Below are 14,740 nucleotides of genomic sequence, written 5' to 3'. Positions count from 1 at the left end.
ATGGGGCACGGGCTGCTCCCTGAGTTGTGTCTGTGCCCTGTCGTGCAGCTGTGCCGCTGGGGATCATCGTGGTTCCAGGAGACAGCGACCTGGAGTTGTGCCGGACCCAAATTGAGAGGCTGCAGGAGGTGAGGCTCTGTGTGGGAAGTGGTCGTGGCTGGATGCTGAGGATGGAGGGCAGGGATTTCTAAGCCTCCTTGTCCTGCATGCACCAACACACGCTCCTGCTTCTGGTAGCAGGTCACAGTTTGCCTTCACCACGTGGTGGAGGCAGGATACCAAGCTGGATGGCCTGTTGCTCCCTGCTCTCTGGCACCTTCTTGCTCAGCATTGGTCTTCCAACATTGTTCTCCAGGCCCAGAGTGTCAGTGGCCTGGAAAAATTATGGGGCAGTGGAAAAAGCCAGCAGACACCCTATGGGGGCCTGTTACCCCCCGGGTGTTTGGGGAGGCCATTCCTCTGTCCCTTTGTTTGCTGCGCTGTGTTCCTCCAGCCCTCTGCGGGTTCTGTGTTTCCTGGCACAGCTCTGCCCCCTCCAGGTGCCTGGATTTGGGTTGTCCCCTTCCAACTATTCGTTTGCAATTACTAACTTTTGTGCTCCTGCCAATGTGCTAGTGCGTGTCTGTGACCCGGACACGGGCTGTGCAACCCTTGCTCCTGGTGAGCAATGCCTTCTAAGCCCATGGCGTGCCTCCTGGTGCCACACTGCTCAGTCTGATTTTCTCCCAGAAGATTGAAGGGACCTTGCTCAGTCCCCAGTCAGCTGGCTCTTGTGCCTGAGGGAATCCCATCCAGCCTGTGTGTAGCATGCTGCAGAGCTGAGTTGCAGAGCTGCTTGCCCGAGCTGGCACACTAGCATCTGCTCCATGCTCTGCCTGCTCTGCATGCCTGTCCCCTGCTCGCCTTGTACCCAGGCACTGGTGAGGACACGCGGACAGGCACATGGCTAGCAGCTCCCTAACTCAGAGGGTAACACTTCCCTGTGGCGTCAGCCTGGTAGACTGATGCCTCTGCAGCCTCCTGCACCTCTAGAGCTGTGCATGGAGGCTGGCATTCCTCGGTCACCTCGTGGTTTATCTCTTCTCTCTCCTTGGGCAACCACTGTGCTCTGGCCTCAAAGCAGGGCAGGGACCAGGGACCTTGGCCAGGCAGTGTGTAAAGCCAGATATGGCAGCACGTTAAGCAAACCCCAGTGGGACGAGAGAGGGGCTGGGGGGCTGCCCAGACAAAGGCTGTAATGGCACACCTTGCCTTTCTGCAGGATTTCGCTCCACAGCCCTCTGCTTTAGAGCACATGCTCTTTCAGGTGTGTATGGCCTCACTCCGTCCCCCCAGGCCCATCTGTCATGTCCACCATGCTGGTCTTGTGGGCTCGTCTTGTGGCCTCTCTCTCTCCAATGAGCTCCAGTCTGTCCCATGCCACTCTCCGTTGCTGTGTCCCGTGCCTGTGTTCGAGTTCCCCTTTCCATCCAAGTGCCTGTGGTCTTCCATGTCTGCAGGGACCTCCCAAAGCAGGAGGGACTCTAGGGAGAGACGGGGAGGACGCGACATGACTTTGTCCTCTTTGTTATTTTGTGCAGCAGGGAGATGGAGCCAAACCGAAGACTCTGTCGTCCCAGAAGCTGTCGCCCAAGTGGTGCTTCCTTGACTGTGAGTATCATTTTACTCTGGGAGTGCTGACTGTGCCTGAACTTGGGGGGGTGAGGGGACAGACCCTGAGTGACAAGCCACCGGGAGCCATGTGGGACTCGTGGATGTTAGGGTCTTTGCGGCCGAGCGCAGCAGTTTTTTGCCGCGAGCTGTGTCTCTGGCTGCTGACCACGAGCGGAGCGGGGGGCATCTGCTGCTCTCCAGCCCCTGGAGCTGAAGGCAGCTTGGCAGCGTGTGTCGCTGCCGGGCTGCTCTCCTGTGTCGTGCAGGCAGAGGGCCCCCCTGCTCCAGCACCCCGATGCTGTGGAAGCCAGCTCCCCACTGGGCTCCCACTCCTTCTTCTCCCCTGCCTGAAAGCAGCTCTCTCCTCTGCCTTTGCCTTCGCTGACCAAGAGGCTCTAGGGCTCTTCCCCTGTACCTGGAAGCTGGCCGAGAGACATGGCTGCTGGTGGCACTTCATCTCGCTGGCTTCCCAGTCTCAGGGTGCAGAGCCCAGCAGAGCACAGCTGTGGGCTGCCTGGGAAGCCTGGTGCTGGGCCCAGAGGGTACAGCGTCTCCCGTCGGGGTTCCAGCCCTGCGTGTGGGGCTGCTGCTCCCAGGTGTCCCTACCGGGACTGCTGTACCAGGACCGCTTTCCCTCCTCCTGCCAGTCTCCCAGCAGCAGGTTCTGGGCTCAGGAAAACGTGTCAGGAAGGAGGCCAGAGCCTCACTCAAGACAAGGCAGGCTTATTCAAGCGGCTGAATTACAGGCCTTCAGCAGCTGCTCCCTGGCTGTAAGTCTCCAGCCAGGACAGGATTAACAGGACGCTTTCACTCCTCTCATCTGCTCTGGCCTGTCGTCGCTCTGTTTGCAGAGAGAATTCCCCAGGTCCCCAAGGGTCCCACTGCAGCAGCCTCGCCTGGGCTGGCACCAGCAGCCTGGTGGGACACTGGGTAGGTGCCACCCTGTGTGAGGACCCAGTTGTCCTGGCGCTGTGCTCTTGCATGTCCTGCTCTCCTGTAGTGACGGTGTAAGTCCCCAGACCCTCCCTGTTCACCTGGGCCTGGTGGCTGCGTGGCTCTGGCTCCAGCACAGCCACTTGCTCCGTTGGTGTTGAAGGAGATCCTCTCCTGCTGTGGGGATCGCTCCTCTAGGGAAGAGGGACGAGCAGAGGGATGCACTCAGACAGGCTGCTGCCAGCAGCAGGTTGGAGGCTGGTTTGAAGCTCTCTCCTGCCATCCTAGGAGACAGGGGCTTGGATCTACAGCTGGCAGTGGCGTGCTCCGTTGTACCTGGCAGTCGCAGCTTCTGGCATGGCCTCATGGTGGTCCATGGGACCTTAGTCAAGTCAGTGGGAGGTTGACCTCCCTCTTCTCCCAACCCTGCTTAGTGCCTTCCTTTCTTGGCGCTCTGCAACGAGGTGTACCGTGTTAAATTGGAGTAGTTCCTCACCTGGTACAAGTGAAAGTATTTCGCAGCCCTGAGCTTCGTCTGCTCAGGCTAATGGTGGAGCACCCAAAAGCCCCCAGAAAGGCCATTGCATCGGCTAGGCGTGTTCTTGCCTTCCCTGTGGCTCCCTGTGAGGAGTCAGCAAGGAGGAGATAGCAAGCAAAGGCATGTGGCACAGGGGCATAGTGGTCTGCAGGCCCAAGGGGCTGCCTCAAATAAAGAAAACAGCAAGGTCCCAAATGGAAGGGGCCTGGTCATGGTCAGGGGGTGGTGTTTGCTTTGCTGTGCCCTCCATGCAGGCCACAAAGTGGCTGGATTGTTCACTACCTCTCGGTGGCAGAAAATGGCCGTCTCCTTCATGCCACATCAAGAATCACTCTGTCTTGTCCCTGTCTTACAGCAACCACAGCTGATCGGTTCTACAGGATAGACCGCGCACAGGTGAGTCTGGCCTCATCCTCTGCCATCATCCACCCTGGCATCTGCTGGAAAGGCACTTGAGTGTCCTGCGTTCACGTGGACCGACAGGCAGGCTCAGCCTTGGGGACATGCAGGTCTCACGCTGCTGCCCTGCCCTGTGGCATCTCCCAAGGGGTGGTGTGGTGGACCTGGCCCAGGACCAGCCCCAGCACCTCCAGGTTACTGTGGAAAGGGAGGAAGCATGGGTGGGGGTGGGAGCACAGAGACTTGGGCTGGAACCTGCCTGCAGGATGCTACAGCAGAGCAGGTAAGGAATAGCAATGCAGCAAGGCTGGCCAGGCACCCACCAGCTGGGGTCATCTTACCCAGCATTAAATACTTTCCCTAATGATGTGGAGAGGGGGATATGGAGTTGAGGTGTACAGGTCAGCTGCTAGTTTGGGAGGAGATGGGAAGCCTCAAAAAGGCAAGGAGATGTGGAGGCTTTCCAGCCACAGGTCCCAGGACTCTCTGAGCCACCATCACTCTGCTGAGTGAGTGGGTGGGCTACAAGGCATGGGACGCGTGGGGATGGGAGGTGGAGCTATGCAGAAGTGGGTCTTATGAGGAGACTGATTTGTGTCTTTCAGGAGCACCTCAACTATGTGACAGAGATCTCTCAGGACGAGCTCTATGTGCTGGACCCAGAGTTGGTGATCACCCAGACCGTGGGCACCTCGCCTGCCATGCCTGACCTTGTTGACTCGTCTGCCGCACCCACTGGGCACCATTTTGCATTCCCCTCCTCTTCCTCCTCTCCACCCTCCTCTCCTGCCCCCAGGTGAGTCTGGGGTGGGAGAAGATGAGGTGCTGGACGTCAGAAGGATGGGCAGTGATAGGAGAGCCAGGGTTGGCTTCACTGGGTTGATCCCTGGGCCAGATTACAGGGGGGCTCCCAGGAAGCAAGCAGGAATTCAGTGCTGACTTAGACCAGGCAGTGAGATGCTGTCCCATCCTCCCTGCTTCCCAGCCAGCACTGCTGAAGGCAGTGGGACATCACCACGCAGCTCAGCCGTGGGGTCAGACTCCAGCACCTGGCCCGTGGGGCAAAAGGACATGGGTGTCTTGGCCCAGGTCGCACCAGCCTCAGCTATGGGTGAGCAACAGAGCTGGGAGTAGCAGTAGAAGGGATGAGGAAGAACCCAGACCAGGGAAGAAGCAGATGGCATGACCAAAGAGCAGCAAAGTCCCTTGGCCTGCCTCTGCTCCTGCCTGCTGGAGGAGTGCCGTGGGCAGGCTCCTCCGCAGCCATCCCCCACTCGCCGCCTGCCCTCTTGGGCCATCTGTTGCCAGGACTGGCAGGGTTAGTTTTACGCCTTTTCTTCTTCCCTTGCAGCGCTGAGCCTGAGGTCTGCCTCCTGCACAAAGGTGAGTCTTGTCCCACCAACTCTCACACCCCTTCTCAGGGTCGCGCTGTTTTGGGTCCCTGCCACGGTTTTTTTGGCCTGTCCTTTTCCTGGCACGCAGACAGGAGCCCTGCTGCCTGTGTGCTAGGTGGGAGCACAGAGCCCTGCGGGCTGGTGACCCCAGAGGTGTGCAGGAGAGACCTGACAGTGATTTGTGGAACAACCCGGCCAGGCGCCTTCCCGGCTCCGCCGTGCGGGAAATGGTGTGGCCGAGGGGTTAATCCCCCACCTGCGGAGCCGAGCGGCAGCTCAGGAGGTGGGAGCACAAGGTCAGGGGCCTCACTGAGCTGAGCAAACGGAAAGAGTTTCCTGGATCTTGAGCGGAGCCCAATGCCTGGAAGTGTGAGTGAGTCATGGGTGAGAGGCGTCTCAGCCACTGGCTGACATCTAGGAGATCTGCTCCCCGCTTCCATCACAAGTCATCCTGCCCGTGGGCAGAGCCTGCTCCCCCTGCACGAGCACCTCCGTGGGGCTGAGGTCCGGCTGTGCCCCCAGCTATATGGTGTCTCCCTCCTTCCCCGGCTTGTCCCTTCCATGCCTGAAGGTGGAGGAGCCATGAAAAACCAGTCTGACCAAGGGGTTAGCGCATGGAGGAGCTTGTACTGTACCTTCAGCTGACTGCTTCGAGCCTCCGGTGCCCAACCCTTGCCACCCAGGGTAGATAAATGGCATTACAGGTTGGCTTTTCTGACCCTGACCCATCTCCCTTCTTTGCAGATGACCTGATAGAAGCTGCCAAGAGCGGTAACTTCAGCAAGGTAGGCACTCCTGCTGCGATGTGCAGCCAGGGCTTGCGCTGGGTGCTCGCCCCGCAGCCTGCTCCGCTGGTGTGCCCCTCGGGCCGTGGGAAGCCCTGCCAGCTCTGCTCCACGATTGCCCTGGAGCTCCTGTCAAGGGCCATCCTCCAGGATCGGTGGCTGGAAACCATGCAGGCTTCTGGCAAGAAGCCTCGTTCCTTGCCTGGGGGACACAGAGGGAAGGGACTTGGCAGCGTAGCTGAGCTGGGCAAAGCTCCCTGCCAGGTCCCAAATATCCATACAACCTGCTGGGCACCCCAGGGATGCAGTGCTGGGGTTTGGGGCTTGAAGCTGGGAAAGGCAACTCATCTGGAGCAATCTGGCAATCCTGTAGTTCCAAGAGCTGCACCGGGCTGGAAGTGACCTGATGGTGCGAGACTCCTCGGGCCAGACCATCCTCCACCATGCCGTCAAATCAGGGAGCAAGGACATCGTCAAATACATCATCGAGAATGGTGAGCTGGGGCTAGAGTGCTACCCTTAGCAAAGGAGCCCGGCAGCCAAAAAAGCCCGACCCTCTGCTCAGAAGGGTGCTCCTGGGTACAGATCCCTCCCCTCCAGGTTTGCTACATCCTTCTCCTGGTGTATGGGCTTTCCCTGGCATCTGCCTGCCAGTACTGGGGTGTCCCCATGGCTGTTATGTGGCATGGTCCCATCCTTGCAGGGACCAGCATGTCTCTGGAAAACATTTCTCAGTGTCCTCCTTCTGCCTTCAGGGCAGCTAACCTGTTGTTTTTGGCAGCTCCCGCTGAAAGGCTGCTTTATTTTTATTTAGATATTACTCTGTCATAACTCCTCAGGCAACTCCTCTGCCCTAGTCTCAGTTGGGCTCAGGTGCTGTTGCTGGCCTGAGTGCTTTGGAGCCAGGACCTTTGCAGGCAGCATGGAAACAGCAGCCACTATGACAAGATGTGGAGCATGACTGGGGAGTAGGTGGCTCTGTCTCTGCCCCTCAGCCGGGTCTCACTCGCCCTGCACTGTCTTTCTCTCCACAGCCCCTTCAGAAATCCTCGATGCCACGGAGGAGGAGAAGTAAGTTGCTGACTGACTTGCGTTACCTGCTGGCCAGACCCTCTGCGAGGTGACCAGTCATCTGGGCACTTATCAGCTGCCCACACTCTACCTACCGGCCACAGTTCCCAGTCCACTCCGCACTGACCATCCCCAAGCAGCACGCCCTCCTCTGCCAGGGCTGCCTGAACATGCACGCGACCCACCTCGAGCCTCTGCTGCAGCTGAATTGCTGTGCCTCACTGCGCCCCGCACGTGCTGCTTGTCCCCGTTCAGGGGGGACATCTCACATCTCCCGCTTTCTCCTCCCCAGCGGTGAAACCAGCTTGCACCAGGCTGCAGCCTTACGCCAGCGCACTATCTGCCACTACATCGTGGAGGCCGGGGCTTCGCTCATGAAGACGGACCTGCAGGTGACGGCAGGAGGGCTGGCAGTGGGGCTTCCTGGGGGGCCGGGGGGCTGGCAGGAGCTGGGCAGCAGGAAAGCAGAGCAAGCGTGCTTTGGCTGGAGTCTTTGCCAGCCAGAGAGGAGCTGACATGAAGCACCCCTGCTTGCCCAGTGGAGCCCAGCTGCGGAGGGGTTAAATCCCTCTCCTCCCTGTGCTTCTCTCCCTGTTGTTTTATTAAATTAGGAGCGAGGGGCTGGAATGTCTCATCCCCGACTCCCCTTCCCACCCTCCGGGGTCAGATCAAGGACAGTCTTGCTGTGAGCTCCCTCCCAGCTGCAGGGCTCCCCCCACTCTCCCCCCCGGGCGGCTCTGATGGGGGCACTGGGAGCTCCTCTCGGCGGTGAAGCCGGCCCGTGGGGAGCAGGAGCAGGCAGTGGCGGCCCTTTCCCTCGCATGCCGAGTTAATTGAGACGTGCCTTGGTGCCAGGGAGTTGTGCCAGCCCTGGCAGAGGAGTCACGGGAAGGGTGCTTGAGGCCATGTTTTGGTATGGGAGGTTCCCAGGGCTGGTGTGTGGCACGGGGGACGTGGTCACATCTGTCCAACGGAGGCTTGTAGCGATGGGCTGTAGCGGAACAGATGTAGAACAAGCTAAGAAGGTGCAATCTGTGGGTCTGGGACACAGGGTAGGAGCTCAGCCAGGGGGTGCAAACTTGCTGGGGCCAGTGGAGCTTGGGGACGGCCCCAGACAGCGTGCAGCTGTGTTGTCAGCTGCCAGGGAGATGCTCTACAGACAATCTCTGGCTCCCCATCGCTCCTCCTTGGTCCTGGCTAAGGCTTAGCCCTCGCACAGCGCCTGGAGCAGGGCTGGCCTGGCTGGAGACTCCGGCTCTGCAGAGGCAGAGGGGGAAGGCCCCTCTCTGCCTCCAGCCTCATCTGCCTCATCTGCCTGAAGGAGAGGAGCAGCCCCCAACCTGCCAGCAGAAAAGGGAGCCCTGCTCGGGCGTGACGGCTGCCCCAGGGAAAGGGGCTTGCACATGCCTGTGCAAACGCGTGTCCGGGTTTGTGGCTGACTGGGGACCCCCGTGCGCCGCTGCGCTGACCTGGCGTGGGCTCCGGGTCACAGCCTGCCTGCACGGGCAGGACCCACCTCGTTGGAACCCCGGGTGTCAGACCTGTGGCACGGCTTCGGAGGGGGCTGATCCGCACCCTGCAGCTGGGAGGGAGGCCGAGCCTTATCGGTTGGGGTGCCTCAGCCTGGCCGGGCAGGGGGGCCCTGGCAGCTCCGGTTTCAGGCTGCGGGCAGGCAGCGTCGCAGCGGGGCTTCTGCAGGGGGACAGGAAAGAAATTCAATTCCTCCTCTGGATTTTCCCCCCACACACTTTGTTAAATGAGCGCTTGCATTCAGGGGCTGTGAGGAAGAGGCCCCCGAGGAGATCTGGCACTGAAGCACGGGGTGCACATGCAAAAGAGGGGGTCCCTTGGTGCATCACGCCTCTCCACAGCCACACACGGCTGGGCTTTTGTCCGCAGGCCCGGCGGAGGCTCCATGTGTCCGACCATTGTTCCTGCTGGAGAAATATGGCCGTGGGTTGTCACCCCGGCGGCCCCGGTACCCCGCCGCAGCCGTCTGCGCCCCGCTGTGCACCAGAGACGAGCCCGGTGGGCCGGGCATCCCTTTGGGGCCGGTTCTCAATGGCAGTGGCCGAGCGCCAGGTTTCCGCAGCCTTCCTCAGTGGCACAGCAGAGCCCGGGCGCTTGGCGAGGAGGAGCGAGGAGCAGGGGGAGGGCAGGGGGAGAGGAGACGGAGCTGGGAGCTGTTAACAGATTTGCTTTTTATGGAGTGCGGGAGTTCATTAGTGGACACAGTCCAGATGGCTGCAATAAGCTGGTGAAATGTGATCCTCCTCTGGGAGCCAGAGCACTGGCCAGGCTTCGAGAGAGAAGGGGGGTTGGTATTCCCGGGCATTCCCCAGACATACCCCTCATTCCTCACCCTCTCCCGCCTGCCTCGCAGCGCTGGAGAAGAGCAGGTCGTGGGGACCAACCTTTGCTCTCGGGGGGACTGGTGATGGTCGGGGCTGGTCTACATCTTGGCCTATGCACGGGGCTGGTGGCCCTTCAAGGGGACAGCTTCCAGCCCTGCAGCAAAGTGGGGCTCCTTGGGAGCATGCCTTCACTCCGTGGCGAGCACGTGGGCGTTCAGCTACTGCTACTCAGCGCTTGGCTGTAGGCTCTGCTGGACCCAGCTGCAGCCACCTTTTCAGTGGGGGAACGGGGGCACCTTTGGGTGCTGAGGCAGCGTTTAGGCAGTACTCGGCGCTCTGACATCTTTTGCCTCACCTATGCAGGGAGACACCCCCAAGCACCGGGCTGAGAAAGCCAATGACCCCGACTTAGCTGCCTACCTCGAGAACCGACAGCACTACCAGATGATCCAGCGCGAGGACCAGGAGACAGCTGTGTAGTGCTCGCCGTGCCTTAGCCCAAGTCAGCTCGGGCAGGACAAGAAGAGGACAATGCCAACTGGCAGAGCTGTGAGTCTGGCCCAGCCCTCCCTCGATGTCAACCTGGTCCCCAGAGGAGATGGAGACAGCACAGCAGAGCTCTGCCCCAGGCTGGGCTGGGACTCTGTTTGTGAGGAGAGTGGGTATTCGGGACTTGAAGCCTGGCTCTTTGTGTGTGTCCCCCCCACTTTGCCCCTCATCCACCACGTTCCCTGCCCTGGATGAGCTCCATCCTGCAGCCCTGGTGGGGCAGGCCAGGCTGAAGCCCTGGGTCACCCCGTGCAGCAGAGTGATGCCAGTGCCCCTCCGCAGGCTCCTACCTATGATCCTTGTGGGATATCGTTGCTCGCACCCTCTCCCTGCTGGCAGTGCCCCTGCTTTAGATGCTTGGCTAGGTTCGTGTCCTGTTCCTTCTCTCCTGTCTGGCACAGGCGCGGGAGGCACAGGCTGTGCGGGCAGGCAGCAGAGGTGGTGAGCCTCAGACTTTGCCCCGAGGGAAGTATCATGACTTACTGCCCGTGCCGCCTCCTCCCTCCTGTCGGTTGTGGCTGCCCCACATCTCTGTGCTGCCCTACCGGGGCCTTCTGCGGCAGGAGGGAAGTCCCTGGCACTCCCAGCCTTTCCTCAGAGCATCTGGGACTGGCACAGCTGGAAGCAGGGCAGCCGCTGCCCTCTCGGTTGCCTTTAGTGCTCAGACGGTCAGCAGTCTGACCCGGGGCAGGGATGGCGTGGAGAAAGGCTACCGAGCCCTCTCGTCATCCTTCCCTCTGCAGGGCAGAGCGGGGCAGCTTGCACGACTGGTGTCTGCTGGGCAGCTCTTCATCAGCCTGCTGCAGCACGTAGCCATGATGGAGAGCTGCGCTGGGCCTGGGCACTGGGCACGGTGGAGCCTGTTACATTTCCCAAATGCTGTCTTGGATCTGGCTGCCCTCCCTGCTTCAGCTCCTCTCCCCTCCCCCCAGATGCTGGAAGTTGCACGGGGCTGGAGGGGCAGTGCTGGGGTCAGTGCTGCTCTCAGGGATTCCCCCCATGCCCCCCAACCTGTCAGCACGCATCCTCTGAGTCCAGCTCCTGCCATCCCCCAAACTGGGCGCAGGGCTTTGCAGGGAAAACTTGGGAGCTCGCCCAGCCCAGACACAAGCTCCCTGGGCAGACCATCAGCTCACCCTCTCCAGTTTTAGCAGAAAGAGGGCTTTGGATGCATAGCCCAAGTCACACCTGCAGTGGGGTGGCATTTCACCTACCACCTGCCATGGGGTACAAGGCACCACGACGCAGCTCCCCTGCAGATGCTGTGGGTGCTGAGCATCCACAGAGGCATCAGGGCAGCCCCTCAGCAAGGCTTTCGCAGCACTGACAGTCTCTGGGACCAGGAGGTGCCAACGGAGGAGGAGAGCTGATGGCTCTCGGCCTTGCAGACCTGCTCGTCACCTGCAGGTGGGCAGCAGTTTGGAAGCAGGTTGCTGCTCGCAGCTTGGGTCCCAGGAAAGGATGCTACTGCTGCATGGGGTCCGTGTGGTCCCACCTGCACCCCCAGCCAGCTGCACCCGCTGGGTAATGCTGGGTGGCACCGTTTGGATCCGTCCTAGTACCAATACCAAAAAAAGGGTATGAGGATACCGCAGAGAACCAGAATACCCTTCAGGCTTTTTGACCAGGGGGCAGAATTCCCTTGGAGGATGGGGGATGCTGTGGTGGGGAGCAGAGGTGCAGGGCAGTGCAGAGTGCCGGGGCCAGCGGCAGTATTGGCGATTAATAACGATAGCATCGCAGTGCCTTCAGAGCTGGGATGCTCCAGCAGTGCCCGGGGTTCCCATCAGCACTACTCGCAGGCCACCAACAGACAGGGAACTGTCATCTTCTCAGAGGTCCAAACCGCTGTCCCCCTCAGCCAGGATGCCCAGCCCGGCCTGGAGGCGTTTACAGCCCCAGCTTCCCCCTTTCTCCCCAGTTTTGTATCCTCCCTTATAGTTTTCGTACAGGTAGTTGAGAGACACACTGTCGTCCCCCCCCCCGCCTGGCCCCTCCGTGCACGCGTGAGCTGAGTTGCTGTGCAATTCCAAGCCTGGCTTGCATTCTGGCGAAGGCAGAGGGGGTGTTGGTCACCCTGCCCGCGGAGGGCAGGCGTTCTGTGCAATACCTGGGTCTGTGTTTCCTAGACGCTGTCATAGGACTGTATTTTTGTAACTCTGTGAGGGTGTCGGCTCCAGCAGGCCAAGAGCCTGGCATGAGCCTGCGTTCCTGTTGCTTTTAGACTTGGACCGTTTGGATGTTGTTGTTTCTTGCCATTGAAATAAAGAGATGGATGTTTTAGTTCCTGTCTCCAGCTGCATCTGTGAGAGTGCGGCGGGCGCTGCACAAGTGACACCCCTCGAGGTTGTACCCCGAGGCTTCTGCTCCCATCCTAACTGGGGGTACCCCAGGGTGTTCCCTTCTGGGCCAGGTCCTTGCCCACTTCCCTGCACAGCATCCCTCTGGGACAGCTGCTGGATACAGGGCCCTTCCCCTGAGGGAGCTTCTCCCGCGCTCTGTGGCATACATCAATATTCAGTGTAACGTGGAACAGGGAGAAAGCGCGCTGCCATCCCGAGTGATCCAAAAGGGCTTGGAAGTGCAAGTCGGGAGCTGGCAGCCTGCTGTTCTGTCCCGCTCCGGGGTGAGAGGCGGCAGCCCCGGCGGCAGGCCTGCGCCGCCCTTTGCAGCCGCGCAGCCATCGGCCGGTACCGCGGCAGCATCCAGCCTCCAGATTGCAACTCGTTTCTGTTGGCCGTTCTTCGGGGTGAGCTGTCCCCAGCCACGCTGCTCTGCAGGGGCTGAGCCTGCTCGGGCCTCTTCCCGTTCGTTCCCAGCTCCCAGAGGGGAGCCTTGGGGTCCTGCCTCCGGTGCGGAGCCTTGGGGTCTTGCCTCCGGTGTGGAGCACAGGCTTGCAGCGTCAAGGGCTGGGATGATCTCCACCACCCTGGCAGGAGGACCGCTCTCTGATTACAGAAGCGGGCGATTAGGGACACTTCTGCTTCCAGCCCCGCGCTCATGACTGCAGCCAACGCCGTCTCTCATGCAGAGTTTCCTTTGCAAAAGGGGGGTAATCACTCCGGCTGCTGGTGCGCTGGTGAGGGAGCTGGGGACGGATGCGGTGGGTGATGGGGGGGCTATACTCATACCTGAAACTGGATTCCTGAGGGCAGCTTGGCAGCCTGCCTGTCGCTGCGGCCGCCCCCTCCCCGCCCGGAGAAGCAGCCTCCTTCCCCGGCTGCGCTGTCCCTTCCACCCCCCGCGCCTCCCTTTCATCGCCTTCAGCCTTTCAGCTCCTGCCCAGAGCTAACAGTGGGGGTCTGTAGCGGGTGTAAGGCACACCGAATTGTCCCGGCCTCCCTGGGCCGCTGCCCAGGGACCAGGCGTACGTGCGACTGGGAGGAGGGGGCCCGCTCTGCTTCAGTGCCCAGACCCCGTCGTGTTGGCGCTTGGCCCATGTCTCGACGGCGAGCACTGTCAGTAACCATGGCAATGAGGGTTTTCCAGCCGCCCCGGTGTCAAATTTATGGTGGGGGAGAGCAGCAGTCCCAAACCGCGATTTCTGCGGTGAGGGGTGTTAGGAAAGGGGCAGTCTGCCTTCGGGGGAGAGCCCTTCTCTCCGCAGGGCATCAGCATCGCCCCGGCATCCCCCGTTTCTCCCCTTGCAGGACGGCCGGAGGTCAGTCTGGCCCCCGGTGAGGTGGAAACACTCCAGGGGGTGCGCAGGCTGGGGAGGGCCGTGCCAGCTGAGCGGAGCCGGGGTGACAGCAGCGGCCTGTTAATGGTTACCTGCCGCACGCCGCCTCCGCACATCTGAGCGAGGAAAATGTCCCCTCTGTGCGCAGCTGGGTCCGCGCGCCCGGGCTGCCACGCTGTGCGGGAACAGTGCCCCAAGGACCAGGCTTCCACTGGAGATGGAAGATGTGGAGCTGACGTGCCGTGAACTATCTTCTGACATTTTTAGAGGTAAAAAGCTCAAGTTAAGCAATTGCAGGGAAACACACCTGGGTTGGTCACACTCCCGCTCCTCCCTCGGCATGAGGCCCCTTCTGCAAACACAGCCTTCTGCTGCTTGTTTGAGCAGGGGAAGGAGCAGTTCCCCGCCCTGCATCCCTCAGAGAGGGCCCGCAGGGACCACTGCCGAGGGGATGTGCACCAGCGCATCTACCCCCGCTCTCCTGTGCGGCCAGCGCCCGTCTCCTGGTCCCCAGCCTGAGGGGGCAACAGGAGGGGAAGGGGGAGGGCTGGAAACAGAGGAAGGAGTGAAAATTTGCACCGGGCTTTGCCGTACCTTGGGCTGCTCTGCCCTGAGGACTCCAGCGGGGTCGGTGGCTCCCAGCCAGAGATGGCTGGAGAAAAGCAGCAGCGCACCCCAGACCCAGCTCTTTCACAGCTCCACCAGCCCCTGGTTTGCTCATCGCAGCTCCGTAACTCAGATTTGCAAACCTGATGCTGCTGAACCCCAGCCAAAAGCAGCACACCTAGGCCCTGCCACTGCTTTCTGACCGTGAAGTTTGTCCCCGCAGCTTTCTTCAGCTTGGGTTTAAAAGCCTGGCGCTGGGGGAACCGTTGGCTCTGCTGCCTGTCCGGTTGTCAGGACCCGTTTCTGCACCCTGTGCCCAGAGGCACAGCCCAGCATGCCCAGAGTGTGCACTGGGCAGGGGAGACAACGTGTTCCTGCAGTTGCCAGCCCTCCTTCAAACGTCTGCAGATGTTCAGGAGACTGCCGGCAGGGTGCGAGTTAAATGTGGGAATCTCTCAGAAAGCGGTTCCTGCTTGTGAAGCAGCTCATAAAGTACACACACCCCCCCCCCCCAACACCACCTGTGGCGGCCCTGCTCTCAGTGGCCTTTTCCAGGGTGAGGGGTGGAAAAATGGCTCCGTTCCCCACCACAGCCCCATTCTTCTGGCATGACACTCGCCTTTCTGGCTGGTAACTCCAGAAGAGCGTTGACTTGGCCCCTGCCTCTCCTCACCTCCTGAGAAAAGGGGGTGGATGGGGGGGGGGGGGGCGAAGGGAGCAGTCACGTCTGCAAGAGCCTTTCGTCCCCACCCAGCAGCCGAATCTCATGGCGCTGCTTG

At 60.8% G+C, this 14,740-nt stretch overlaps 1 protein-coding gene across 3 annotated transcripts in view; it reads left to right on the top strand.

The window, feature by feature from the left end:
* Positions 1-11,959, top strand: part of DGKZ (diacylglycerol kinase zeta) — a 44,482-nt gene extending 32,523 nt beyond the window's left edge. For 2 of the 3 annotated variants that reach the window (XM_075425772.1, XM_075425771.1), the window contains exons 22-31: positions 49-128; positions 1,581-1,650; positions 3,480-3,520; positions 4,129-4,319; positions 4,875-4,906; positions 5,662-5,702; positions 6,076-6,196; positions 6,737-6,773; positions 7,066-7,165; positions 9,491-11,959. In XM_075425772.1, the coding sequence (XP_075281887.1) occupies positions 49-128; positions 1,581-1,650; positions 3,480-3,520; positions 4,129-4,319; positions 4,875-4,906; positions 5,662-5,702; positions 6,076-6,196; positions 6,737-6,773; positions 7,066-7,165; positions 9,491-9,607 (830 nt within the window). In that variant the 3' untranslated portion in view covers positions 9,608-11,959. Of the gene's footprint in view, positions 1-48; positions 129-1,261; positions 1,307-1,580; positions 1,651-3,479; positions 3,521-4,128; positions 4,320-4,874; positions 4,907-5,661; positions 5,703-6,075; positions 6,197-6,736; positions 6,774-7,065; positions 7,166-9,490 lie in introns of all 3 variants that reach the window. The other variant, XM_075425770.1, reaches the window with a different exon arrangement.
* Positions 11,960-14,740: the final 2,781 nt, after the last annotated feature.

The sequence above is a fragment of the Opisthocomus hoazin genome, chromosome 7 (assembly GCF_030867145.1).
Source record: "Opisthocomus hoazin isolate bOpiHoa1 chromosome 7, bOpiHoa1.hap1, whole genome shotgun sequence".
In the NCBI taxonomy this organism is placed as follows: Eukaryota; Metazoa; Chordata; class Aves; order Opisthocomiformes; family Opisthocomidae; genus Opisthocomus; species Opisthocomus hoazin.
The sequence above is the reverse complement of the archived record's forward strand: the minus strand, read 5'-3'. Positions and strand labels throughout refer to the sequence as shown.